Source organism: Rhinolophus ferrumequinum, chromosome X (genome assembly GCF_004115265.2).
Source record: "Rhinolophus ferrumequinum isolate MPI-CBG mRhiFer1 chromosome X, mRhiFer1_v1.p, whole genome shotgun sequence".
Classification (NCBI taxonomy): domain Eukaryota; kingdom Metazoa; phylum Chordata; class Mammalia; order Chiroptera; family Rhinolophidae; genus Rhinolophus; species Rhinolophus ferrumequinum.
Window position 1 is genome coordinate 2,001,475 of NC_046284.1, and position 13,047 is coordinate 2,014,521.

General features: G+C 46.4%; 1 protein-coding gene and 1 pseudogene across 2 annotated transcripts; both read left to right on the forward strand.

Moving 5' to 3' along the window:
* Positions 1-245: 245 nt before the first annotated feature.
* LOC117024988 (charged multivesicular body protein 1b-2-like) lies at positions 246-1,039 on the forward strand (annotated as a pseudogene).
* A 3,544-nt stretch (positions 1,040-4,583) lies between these two features.
* SLC7A3 (solute carrier family 7 member 3) lies at positions 4,584-9,729 on the forward strand. Of its 2 annotated transcripts, XM_033110398.1 has the most exons (12): positions 4,584-4,707; positions 5,697-6,096; positions 6,408-6,566; positions 6,736-6,913; positions 7,095-7,207; positions 7,334-7,556; positions 7,731-7,870; positions 7,967-8,069; positions 8,299-8,465; positions 8,651-8,817; positions 9,158-9,266; positions 9,403-9,729. In XM_033110398.1, exons 2-12 carry the CDS (start codon positions 5,727-5,729, stop codon positions 9,531-9,533), a joined length of 1,860 nt encoding a protein of 619 aa, XP_032966289.1. In that variant the 5' UTR covers positions 4,584-4,707; positions 5,697-5,726; the 3' UTR covers positions 9,534-9,729. The 2 variants fall into 2 exon arrangements, with proteins under 2 accessions (XP_032966289.1, XP_032966298.1); XM_033110407.1 differs by lacking the exons at positions 7,095-7,207; positions 7,334-7,556.
* The last annotated feature ends 3,318 nt before the right edge of the window (positions 9,730-13,047 follow it).

The window sequence follows — 13,047 nt, forward strand, 5'->3', positions numbered from 1 at the left end:
TCTTAGGAATGAAGCCTAAGAAAGTAATTCAACTAAGTAGTGACGTGGTACTAATGAAGATGTTTCTCAGAATAAAGGAAAACTGGAAAAGCAATGAATAAATGTTTAAATAAATAATGCTACATCAGGCAAACCTAGAGGCCCGGCCAGCCACAGGGAGGGACTAAGAGAGCGCTCAGGCAGCCCTCCCATCAAATCCTCGTTGCTGCCCTGGGCTGTCGCCTCCTGAGGAAAGTTGTAGAACCATGTCCAATATGGAGCAACACCTGCTTAACTTGAAGTCTGCAGCAAAACAACTTAATAGGCATGCCAAGAAATGCGATAAAGGAGAAAAAGCTGATAAGGCCATTCAGAGAGGCAATACAGAAGTTACAAGAACACGCATTGAAATGCAGTCTGCCAGCAGAACCAAGCCATTAATTTCTTGAGAATGAGTGTTCGGGTTGATGCTGTGGCAGCTAGAGTTCAAGCTGCAGTCACAATGGGCAAGGTAACCAAGTCAACGGCAAGTGTAGTTAAGGCCATGGATGCTACATAAAGGAGTAAGCACCTTGAAAAGATTTTGGCCTTGATGGACAAATTTGAAGCACTGATGTTCAAATACAGCAAATGGAAGACACAACGAGTAGTGCTACAACCCTAACACCACAACCACAAAACCACGTGGATATACTACTTCAAGAAATGGCAGATGGGGGCAGCCGGTTAGCTCAGTTGGTTAGAGCGCGATGCTCTTAACAACAGGGTTGTGGGTTCGATCCCCACATGGGCCAGTGTGAGCTGCACCCTCCACAACTAGATTGAAACGACTACTTGACTTGGAGCTGATGGGTCCTGGAAAAACACGCTTAAAATAAAAATAAATAAATAAATAAATAAAAAAGAAATGGCAGATGAAGCTGGCCTTGATCTCAACATGGAACTACACAAGGTCAGATAGGATCTGTTGGCACAACTGTCACTTCCACAGGAGGAACTATCAGAGAGACTTCTTATCTATGTGATAACGCATACTTTAAAGAACGGGTGCTTTTGTTGACTTTACCTGCTTCTGAAAGATTTTGTGCGTATATATGGATAAGTTGCCCTCCAATTACAGTAAGACCACCATATATTACGGAGTGCTTAAATGCTGTTAATATATAACTTTTTTCTTTTGACATGTTGCACTTTCCAATACTTTAAGAAATCCCAGAGAGTTTCCGCCTTGACAGATTTTACGGGTTTGTATATTATGTTGAAAAGCGTGAGGAATGTTTTTATTTGTAGATGTCTTTAACCAAGCTAGCACTAGCTTGTTATATATAAAACATCTTACTCAAAAATTACATCAAAAATCTAGCACCAAAGTACTACAGAATAAAGATTTTTATACAGAAAAAAATAATGGTGCATCGCTGCTATGGAATATTATACAACCACTAACACATGTTTTCAAATTACTAGTATCAATTTGAAAAAAGTTTCGATCATGAAAAAGGGAATGTACAATTATATGTCAATTTAATATGTGATATTGAAGGGGGAATGTGTCTCTGTGAGTCCCCAAATGATGTAGGGGACTTTGGAGTGAATGAGTGAGCGCCGGGATCGTGTCTCATGAGACCGAAGAATGGAAAACACGGACCCAGGAGAGACACAGAGTTTTAAAAAGAGGATAGTTTATTGAAAGCAAACTGTCAGAGCTCCCGAGCGGGAGAGGGTCCCTAATGGGGTTGCCCAGTGACTGAGGCAAAAGCTCTTACTTTTGTACTGTCCCTTGCCTGTTTGGGGAAGGGGAGCTGTTTGAAGAGGGGAACTGGTGCCTTCCAATGAAATTAGTCTACCAGGTTTGTTCTGCTTGCCCATCCTGAAGGAATTAGCAAAATAACCCACTCTTATCTATCAGATCTGCTCCATTTGTCAGGCCAAAAGGAATTTTATGATTAACCTCAAGGCCTTGTGACATTTTGTCCTGGAGTGAAGGAGGAATTTCAAAATCTGGAGTTTTAGTATATGGCTGTCTTTGTTTATTCTACTAGGGACTTTGCTGTCTACCTAAAGACAAGCTAGCTAAACTGTCTCAACATTATATATGTATATATATATATATATATGTATATATATAATATATAGACAAATATATGTATAGACTATGCGATATATATATATATATATATACACACACACACACACGCCATAACAGAGCATGCAAAAGCACAAATGGTTGGTTTGTTAGGAATTATAGGTGACTTTTTTTGCAGTTTGCATTACTGCTAAATTGTTTTATAATAAAAACAAACAAAAATTTCAATGTTTTGCACCTGGCCATTGTACCACAAGAGATATTGAAATAGGAGAAAGTCCACAATGATTGAAGATACCATGGAACTTCTGACAAAATAAGAGCTGAGGAAGAAAATATGGTTAAATTCTATGTACAAATTCATGAAAGGGATGGATAGGTGAGTGAGAGTAGTTGTTCACAAATCTTGGAATGCTAGAATTGGAGGGTACCTCCTGATGCTTCTAAGTAGTTGACCAAGTTTTTATTGAATAACGGAGTGCCTGTTAAGTCCACTGTTAGACTTGAATGGTGTGAGGGTATGACCAAAGATAAGAATTACTGTTTACATACTGGGCTTAAATTTATGACACCTATTACTCCAAGAGGGAGTCATCCATTACTCGACCTTATCGTCCACTGCTGCCTATAAAACACTGCACTTGCTCAGCTGGTCTCTACATGGTTCCCTGACTTCATGCCTCCCTGTGGGTCCACAGCTCATCCCCCTTCATGCTTCAAGGCTCAGCTTAAGTCTCTGTCAGCCTCCATCCTCAACCCCTTATAATCGAAGAGGGCTCTAGATGTATTCCAATCTGTACCGATGGCTTCTTTCCTTGAATATTTACAACACCATTTTGTCAATTAGTCTCCAAATTGAATCAGTCACCTACTCTAAGCAACCAAATCATTACCATACACACGAATATATTATTCTGAATATGTATTCAGTATATTACTGAATACATATTCAGAATAATATATGTATTACTGTATGCTTCCTCTGTGCCAGGCAGGACGACTTGACTTCGTGATCTCATCTAAGCAGCACAAAAACCCTGTGAAATGTATGTATTATATCCAGAAACTGAGACTCAGAGATGTTAGAAAATTTGCTCCAGGTCACAGTGGCTGTGCCTGAAATTTAAGGTAGGTGTAACTCCAAAGACTGCACTCCTAACCACTATGTAATGCTGTTGCAATTCTACTGTGTTTTCTCACCCCAACTAGGGTTTTAAGCTAAGAAGGCAAGGATTTTATTCTCTGTTTCCTTTGAAGTCGCTTCATTGCTGCTCAAGATGCTATACACAGTCAGTGCTCAATAAATACTTAAGGAATGCCAAAACGGAGCTGTAGCTAGCTGGAAATAACCAATTACTTCAAAAAGGATTCAGATTTTAGACCGAGTTCGCTGGTGACATATTCATAATGGATTAAAGGAAACAAGGATATTTGGGTCCATCTTTGATCCCTGAGATGTTTTGGTGGAGAACTACTCCTTCACACCCCTTGTTGCTCCCTTCCGACTAAGAAGTGATTGGGCTGGAAGGGATTATGGATCTGACCCCCAGTGTGATCATTCTTTGATTCCTCCACTCCTCTTCTGGTCCCCAGAAACTGCTTACCTAAAAGGGCCTGTGTCTGTGCTAGCGCTTCTCCCTGTTAGGCTTTTGCTTGGTGTCACACCTCCTCTCCTTTCGCATTTAAATGAGGTATGGTACCTATGGGAGGCGGGTAGTGAAGTCCACCGGGCCAGGTTTTATCAGTAAGGTGGTGAATAAATAAAGAGGGTGTGATGTCAGGCAAGCCATGAATCTGATCCTCGGTTTACTCATCAGTAAAACGCAATTAAATAAGCTCCCTCCTCCAATATTTCAATATTGCCAGAATTTCATATTTAATAATTTAACATTTACAGGTAGCTAGAGATGCACTGTGGTGAGATGGGGCCTAGAAACCTAGATGGGATTGTGTACAGGTAGGGGTTGAAATCATCTTCCATAAAACATAAATTTAAAAAAGGAACACCCACAGTCGAAGGTGAGAGCTGAGGGGCCAGCGTCAGATGGCTGTCCATCATCTGACATGGTCCTTGGGAAAACCTGCAGGGGTGAGGGAACCTGGTGAAGGAAAGGAAGTTAAGGAAGGCTGAGGGAGAAGTAGTCGGGGGCTCTCTCCCGTGTTGTTTCCTCTCCACCTCTCTCCCTCCCCCACCCCCGCCAATCACTGATTCCGACTATCCAGGCACAAAGGTAGAAAAATCCCAGGGGGTCTCAGGCCAGGAAGCGTCTCATTGTCCTGCTCAAGGTGGGCGAGGTGGAAAGGCTGCCCTCCCCCTTTCTCACTCCTCGCCACGCTGGTCTTGCTGTACCAAGTGGGAAAGAGGGTCAGGCCCCACGCAATCCCTTTTGCAAAGCGGAGGAGTGTGTGCGTGCATGTGGGAGTGCGCGCGCGTATGTTTGTGTGTGTTGTGTGTAAGGAGGAGGATTGGGGGTGGGATTCCGTGACGTTACTGGCTCCGCCTCCAGGGGTATATAAGGGGCTCTTGGCGCGCAAGGACCCCAAGCAGCAGCTTGAAGCCTGAGCAGCCTAACTCCGCACCTCCAAACCAACTCGCCTTAACTCAGCCTCGCCGAAGCCGACCGGGCTTGCAGCCGCTTTTGGTAAGCCTTGGGGGCCGACACGTGCGTCGGAGGGGGACGGCGAAGGTCAGGGCACGCCGAGGATTCTCTGGCAACCATGGCTTGCAGTTGCATCAACGGGGCCGTGACCTGTTGCTGGCGAGACCCCGGCCCCGGGGCCAAGGCTCCCCTCTCCGCCTCAGCCCCAGAACGTTTCTAGATGGGGCATGAGCATCTGGGAGCTGAGTCGGGGGGCCTAGTGCGGAGCCCCTCCTCTCCGGTGTGAACAATTTCGGGCGCTCAGGGGCCCGTCTCGGGGCGCGTCTCCGAATCTTTACATGTCGAAGCCCCGCCTCACTGTTGATGCTAGCAGGTCAGCCTTAGCGGGGCGGGAGGAAATGGGGGGACATTTGCTTACTCCCCAGGGCCACGGCCACGCAGTTCCGCGGTGTGGGCTTGGTGGGGAGGGATGGAATGGAGACTCTGCTCACTTTTGATCTGCTGACCAGGTCGCTCCCCCTTCCTCCGGGGAGCTAGGAACCACACCTTCGGAGTGGCCCTGGGGGCAAGCGCTGGGCTGGAAGGTGGATGCTGGGCTCCTTCCCACAGTGGCTGGCCCCTCCCAGGTCCCCTCTGTTTAATTCCCAAAGAGCTACAGGCCAGGGAGCAGACATTAATATTAGGTTCCATGGTTCCTGAGTTGGGGTCTAGGATAAATCCCCCAGTTTCCCCGTGAGAAAGAAGAGTCTAATATTGACGGAGCACTTAGGAGATACTAGGCCACGGTACTTTCTATAGGGGGCTTTCACATGCCTTTCCTGAAATGAGTCCTTGCACAAACCTGGGCGGTATTATTCCTGTGGAGAAAGAAACTGAGGTTAGAGGAAAAGTGACTTGCCTTTGTTTCTTCAGTAGCCTCCCCCCCCATACCCCCCGCAGCACTTGTGCTTGTGGAGGGGGTATTGTAATTCATTCTTAGAGCTTAGGGATAATGAGCCCTACTGAAGAGCTTCTGTCTGGTTTCTCACCAGATCCTAGCATCCTCTTGAATTCCAGCTAGAATGCTGTGGAAAGCACTTCGCAGATTTGGTCGAAAGCTGGTACGCAGACGTTCACTGGAGCTAGGCATGGCTGAGTCTCGCCTTGCCAGGTGCCTGAACACTCTGGATTTAGTGGCCTTGGGTGTGGGCAGCACACTGGGTGCAGGCGTGTATGTCCTGGCTGGCGAGGTGGCCAAAGATAAAGCAGGACCATCCATTGTCATCTGCTTTTTGGTGGCCGCCCTGTCTTCTGTGTTGGCCGGACTGTGCTATGCGGAGTTTGGTGCCCGCGTCCCGCGGTCTGGTTCTGCATATCTTTACAGCTATGTCACTGTGGGCGAACTCTGGGCCTTCACCACCGGCTGGAACCTCATCCTCTCCTATGTCATCGGTGAGATGGGCAGGTTGGAAAATGCACAGCCAATGAGGGCTCTTTTGAGTCAGGAAATCGGGGTGGAATGCGAAGTCATCGCAGGAACCATTACCCCTAAATGTGTGTGTTTGCTGGGGCGCTGGGAGGGTTCAAGGTGTGGAGAACTTGTTTGTTCTGCTTACCTCTGTCCTGGTTTCCTTCATTGACTAATTCTGGTTCTTACAAAGTAAGACTAGGTGAAAACAGCGGGATTCTTGTGAGACTGGTGTGGGAGAGGGAGGAGAGGAATGACAAAACTTGACCCCATGTTTCTCCCGCTGCTCCACCAGGTACAGCCAGTGTGGCCCGGGCCTGGAGCTCGGCTTTTGACAACCTGATTGGGAACCACATCTCTCAGGCCCTGCAAGGAAGCATCTCACTGAACGTCCCTCACGTCCTCGCAGAGTATCCGGACTTCTTTGCTTTGGGCCTTGTGTTGTTGCTTACCGGTGAGGCAAGGGACAGGGTACCGATCGGGGCGGGGCTAGGAGGGACTAGGCCTGAGAAAAGGGCTCAGTGGAGAAAAAAGAGAAGCTGGGAAGGACCAGTCTGCACAGAGATGGGGAAACAAAGTGTGGACTGGGGACCTGCTGAGTCCCGAATGCCTTTTTCCCACAGCTTTGCTGGCTCTGGGGGCTAGTGAGTCGGCCCTGGTGACCAAAGTGTTCACAGCCGTGAACCTTCTGGTTCTTGGTTTTGTCATCGTCTCTGGCTTCATCAAGGGGGACCTGCACAACTGGAAACTCACGGAAGAGGACTACGAACTGGCTGTGGCTGGAGTCAATGACACCTATAGGTTAGGAGACTCCCTCAGGAGATGCAGACCTGTGAATATGATGGGGTCAGGGGGTACACACTGAGCGACTGGGAGAGTGGGAGCCCAGGCCTTGGACACCTAGCTAAGTGTCGCACATTCCAGAAAGGGCAGGGAGCTGGCTGGACACGCCCTTACCTTTGTCATCATTCTTCCCCTCCAGCTTGGGCCCTCTGGGCTCTGGCGGATTTGTGCCTTTCGGGGTCCAGGGGCTTCTGCGTGGAGCAGCTACATGTTTCTATGCATTTGTTGGCTTCGACTGCATTGCTACCACTGGTAACACAGTCTTTGCTTTGTGTCGGGGGCTTGGGCACAGTGCGTGTGCGCTCAGGCCGCATGCAGATTGGGGGTGGTAGAGGTGAGCCTTTGCCCTGATTCCAAACCTTGTGCCCCTTCCTGCAGGGGAAGAGGCCCAGAATCCCCAGCGTTCCATCCCCATGGGCATTGTCGTTTCACTGTTCGTCTGCTTTTTGGCATATTTTGGTGTCTCTTCGGCACTCACGCTAATGATGCCTTACTACCAGCTTCAACCTGAGAGCCCCTTGCCTGAGGCATTTCTCCATGTTGGCTGGGCCCCTGCCCGCTATGTTGTGGCTGTTGGATCCCTGTGTGCTCTTTCTACCAGGTCAGTGTCAAATGTGTGCTCTCTTGTGCTGTCCGAGTCTCAGGCTATAGCATTCAGGACCAGAGAACGTCCCTAAAAGGGCTGTGAGGAGAAGGTGGAGACTCCTTAACCTCACAGGCTTGGGGAGAGCAATCGCAGTCAACTCAATGCTACTCTGGCCATTCTTCTCTCCAGCCTCTTGGGCTCTATGTTCCCCATGCCTCGGGTGATCTACGCAATGGCGGAGGACGGCCTCCTGTTCCGAGTCCTTGCCCAGATCCACAGCGACACACACACCCCCATCGTGGCCACTGTGGTCTCTGGTGTTATCGCAGGTGAAAAATTGTTCTTGCCCTTCCCCTAGATGTTTTGCCAACTTGCTTAACTTTGCTCTTCCCTTTTCTCATTTATTTTCTGCTTATCAATTTCAGCATTAATGGCGTTCCTCTTTGAACTCACTGACCTTGTGGACCTCATGTCAATTGGGACCCTGCTTGCTTACTCCCTGGTGTCTATTTGTGTTCTCATCCTCAGGTGAGACTCCCTCTGCATACTGTGATTTGGGTTTTAATTGGAGGAGGAATGATGGAGATCTGCTCCTCCTTCCTCTGCCTCCATCATCCTGACTCTCCTTGAGGACTGTGGATGTCCCTCCCTGCCCCAAAGAGCTACCTTTCATGGTGACGAGGACGGTTAAGCTGCGTGGGAGATGATGAAGTGGTTAAGGGTTGTTCTTGCTACTGCCTTCTTACTCAAACCCCAGGTATCAGCCTGACCCGGACATGAAGAATGAGGAAGATGAATTGGAGTTGCAGGAGGAGACGCCCCCTGAAGCAGAAAAGCTGACCTTACAGGGACTGTTTTGTCCATGCAACTCCATCCCCTCTCCACTCTCTGGCCAAGTTGTCTATGTTTGTTCCTCACTGCTTGGTGAGCAATGGAGTTTTGCTCTGGGGTGTCTCTGAGGTTGGCATGATGTGAGGAGACAATGTGTGGCATTTGGTGGCTGAGGGAGAACTAGAGAGAGGGTGACCCTTCTTGGAATGGCGTGCCTGATGTCTTAACATGTTGGTCTCAAGAGTTGGTTTTGATGTTTCTCAACCTGACTCTTGAAGCTCTACTGGTGAGTGTCCTCTGCCTGGTGCTAGCCCAGTGGTCGGTTCCGCTGCTGTCTGGAGACCTCGTGTGGATTGTAGTGGTTGTGGTGCTCCTGACGCTCATTACTGGGATTACTGGGGTCATCTGGAGACAGCCACAGAGCTCTACTCCCCTTCACTTTAAGGTAAATGACCTCTCTTTCCCCCTACAACCTGTCTTGGAAGAAAATAGGCTCCAGATACCTTGTAGCCTAATAAAGTTCACAGATATTCTCCAATTGGAGAAGGAAGGAAGGATCTAGGAGACACGTAGGCCAAAAACTTCTTCTCTGTCCCTCCTTAGTTCCTGTCCCCAAACTCTGCCTGTTCCTGGCAGTCCCGTTTGAGGCACACTAAATGGTGGACACTGAAATACACAGTTGGGTCGGAGTTGGACTCTGTTTCCCGGCCTGAGTAGTCGTCAGGGGTCTCATTTAGGTCACCTGGTGAGCGCTACGTACAAAGAAGATTTTGCTTTGTTCGCAGGTCCCTGCTTTGCCTCTCCTCCCACTACTGAGTATCTTTGTGAATGTTTACCTTATGATGCAGATGACAGCTGGCACCTGGGCCCGATTTGGGGTCTGGATGCTGATTGGTAGGTATCCACTTGGGAAGAGATGGCCTCTTGGGTATCCTACCCCAACTTCTTTCCCTCTTGGTCTCAAGTAGGAGACCTTATTAGCCTTTACAGGTTACTAGTACCCCACCTCATAGCTACCTTTCCCCACTAGGGTTTGTTATCTACTTCGGCTATGGAATTCGGCACAGCCTGGAAGAGGTTAAGGGTGACCAACCCCCACTCAAGTCTAGGGCCCCAACTCTAGGCCTTGATCTCAGCCGTTCCTGTACACCGTCGATTTGACATCTCGCCTGAATGCTCTCTGGTCTCCCTGCACAATAATGGCGAGAACTCCTGACCACACGGAGAGCTAGGCCTCCAATGAGATGGTGGGAGGACATAAATAGAGCTTTGCTTTGTGGAGTGAAGGATGTGTCTCCTGTTTCTTATCTTTGTTTGGAAACTTGTCTACTTTTCAACTGTGTCTGTAGCTGCTTACTGGCCTTTTAAAAATTATTAAAATAAACTAGAAAAACTGTGTCTTGTTCTGTGCTTGCTAGAGATGATGTGGAGCCCGACTTGCAGTGTGGAGAGTGTCACATAAGTGGCGTGTTTGCTCCAGTCACCACAGAAGTATCTGTTGTGCCTGTGTGTGTTTCCTGTTGGCTCAGGGTTGGAGGAGGGTGGTGTAAATAGCCATCCAGTCTAGTCACTTAAAGGAGTGATCTTGAGATGTTTCCCCTCACTATACTAAAGGTTAGGTTCTGAATAAGTAGATAGAAACAATCGTCTCTGGGATTTGGGGCTGGGCTCTAATCTCAACACTGGCATTGGCCAGGGCCTACACTAAGGCCATTGTCTTCTGTTCCACCCCTTGGAGTTGGACCAGTCCCACGCTCCTGTGACTGCCTGAGCAATAAAAATTTTGGCTGGGGTGTTTGGCACTGCCCGAGAGGAGAAGTGGACAATGGGGGGGTTGGTAAAGAGTTGTATATATGTATAGGCAATGATCACTACAGAAGTAGTGAGGGAACAGGTCTGAACTGCTCAGACCAAGAACTAGTCATCTATTCTACAAACACGGGGCTCCTATGAAATGCTAGGTCCCAGACTGGGTTGCTGGGGATGCAAGCATGAATAAAACATCCCTACCCTCAAGGATCTCACTGTCTAGTGGGAGAGACACAGGTAAACAAAGCAGTGATTTGCAGCAGGGCAAGGTGAGTGCAGAGCACTGCGGGAACTCAAAGAAGGACATGCTTGATGGAGTATTGAATCAGTGTTGTGACAGGCTGGGAAGGGCTTGTCAGTGAGTGCCGGGAACGGTGGAAGTGTGAAAAGCATACTGTGTTCCGGGATGGGCCATACAGTTAATGTGGCTGGAGGGTAGTGTACATGGGCTTGCGAAGGATAACAGACCCCATGAATGGCCTTGTATATGCTACAAGAAATTCAGATGTCTTAAATGTGTGTGGAGTGGAGGATTCCAGGCAAGGGGCATGGTTGGATCTGTTAGTCTGGCAGCAGCGAGGAGAATGGCTTGGAGGAGGGTGGTGACAGCTAAAGCAGTGAGATAATAGCTACCATTTACTGAGTTTATTATTTGCCAGATACTGTACATAGAATTTCATTTAGTCCTCGCAATAATGAAGTAGATGTTATGATCATTACATTTCACAGAGAGGGAACAGGTTTTGGGTAAGAAATACGCTCTAGGTCACATACGTTGGAACAGTCAGGGCCAGGACACAAACCCAGTTCTGTCTGACTGCAGTCTACTCTAAACACTGTGTGACATTGCCAGTGAAGTTAGTAATAGGTGAGGATACGTAATCAATTGAAACATGGAGTGGGGCAACAGGTTCAGGAGTCATCAACTCAGGACAGAAGCTGTGTGGGGCTCAAGGCTGCCTTGGGGCAAAATAAAAATTTTTGTAGAACAAATTATGTAGTTTCCTTTCTATTCAGAGAACTCTTACAAATAGTAAGAAAGAGATGAATGCCTGATAGAAAAATGAGTAAAGGATATAAATAGTTTTCAGAAAAAGAATATAAAACACCAACAAATATAAGAAAAACACTCAACCTCATGAGTTAAAAAAAATGCAAATTAAAAGATCCCTGTTCTTACCTGACAGACTGGCAAAACGAATTTCCGTGATTAGGTGTTGGCAGAAGTGAGGGTAAACAGGCAGTCTTATGCATGATGGGGACATACATTCTTGTAACTTCTGTGGAGGGTAATTTGATGATACAAGAATTGAAAACATTCCTTTTGAGCTGACAATTCCACTTATAGGAATTTAAAAAATCTTACATATATTAAGGGTATTTACTACGATGTTACTCATAATTGTGTAACATTTGGAAGCTTCCTAATGGGCATCAGCAAGGAACACCTTGTAGAGCCAGTAAAAAAACTAAATCGACATATATGCCAAGAGGTGATGTGAAAAGATCTCCAAGGTACCCTGTTAAGTAGAAACAACAAAATGAGACCAAAACCCCAAGGTGCGAAACATTTGTGTGAAAGAACAAGAGGATGTATTCATAATTTTCTTTTCTAGAAAAGTAGACACACTGTTCACCTCTGGTTTCTCTTCTGTACTTTTTCAGTTTTTCAGGAGGTACAAACATTACTTTTATCACTATTATGATGATTACAGTACGATCGCCATAATAAATACTAGTAAAAGATTGGGGGAACTCGAGCATTTCAGGGATAGAGGAGGACTCTGCGGGAGATGAAGGAATGACTGAGGACAGGAGGGGTCATTGGTTTTGTTTGTTAGTACAGAATGGTCAGATGGTGGGCGTGGAAGCCTCATTGCAGCGGCAGGAATGAATGGAGAGTAAGGAGGGGGACATAGGCTATAGGCAAGCATTTCAGGGCAACAGCCGTAGGGAGTGGAGGGACAGATTTGTTTGTTTGTTAAGATGGGCAATTGTATTTATATACTTAACGAAAATTGTCAGTGAGCAATAAACCACTTGTGAAGGAGGGAGTAATTGTGTGATTTGGTTCTCTAGTTTTCTTTCATTCAGTGAGGTGTTTGTCCGACAGGTTAGTCTAACCTCCATGAATTCTCCACTTGTGTAATTCCTGTACTATTAAAAAAGACCTTGCTTTTGTTTAGCTTAAATACACTTATTTTAAAAAGAAAACATTTTACTGGTATCATAAATGGAAAGCAAAATATTTTCCTAACGCACATTAAAAGAAATATCCAACTGTTTTAAAACATTTGGCTTTGAATAACCTAAAACAGTCATGTATACCACACTTTGGAAACACTTAGGCAGTTAACACAGTAAATAATCTCTGTAGGAAGCTATGCTTGGAGATGGAAAAGAAAATTGCTTTAGGCATGGTCTAATCTTAATCTCCTCAAAGAGTCAGAGATAAAATTGGCCCAAATAACCACAAAGACACAAAATAGAGGTATGTGAGAAGTGCTGTAAGAATTCACACAAGGGAGTGCTGGGAAGTCTTCATGGAGGTTGAGGCTTTTAAGCTGGGGCCTAAAGGATAGGTCAAATGTGTAATCTGAGAAATGGGAGAGCATTTCTGAAGGAGGGAACCTTATGCACAAAGGCAAGAAGATGGAAAATTTTATAATTCAGTTTGCCTAGAGTCTAGGATTTTGAGGGAGTGAAGAGGAAAAATAAGGCAGGAAAGGTAGATTCCAGTCAGGCTCTTTTTTTTAAATCAAAATTTATTGGGGTGACTATTAATAAAGTTACATAAGTTTCAGCTGTACAATTCTGTAATACATCATCTATATATCACATTGTGTGCTCACCACCCAGAGTCAGT

Bases quoted from the DNA above. Each gene is read 5' to 3' on its own strand.
- SLC7A3 (XM_033110398.1), top strand. From the start codon at position 5,727: ATGCTGTGGAAAGCACTTCGCAGATTTGGTCGAAAGCTGGTACGCAGA. The intron at 6,567-6,735 runs GTGAGGCAAGGG...TTTTTCCCACAG, and splicing joins CCTTGTGTTGTTGCTTACCG to CTTTGCTGGCTCTGGGGGCT. The intron at 6,914-7,094 runs GTTAGGAGACTC...CTTCCCCTCCAG, and splicing joins GGAGTCAATGACACCTATAG to CTTGGGCCCTCTGGGCTCTG.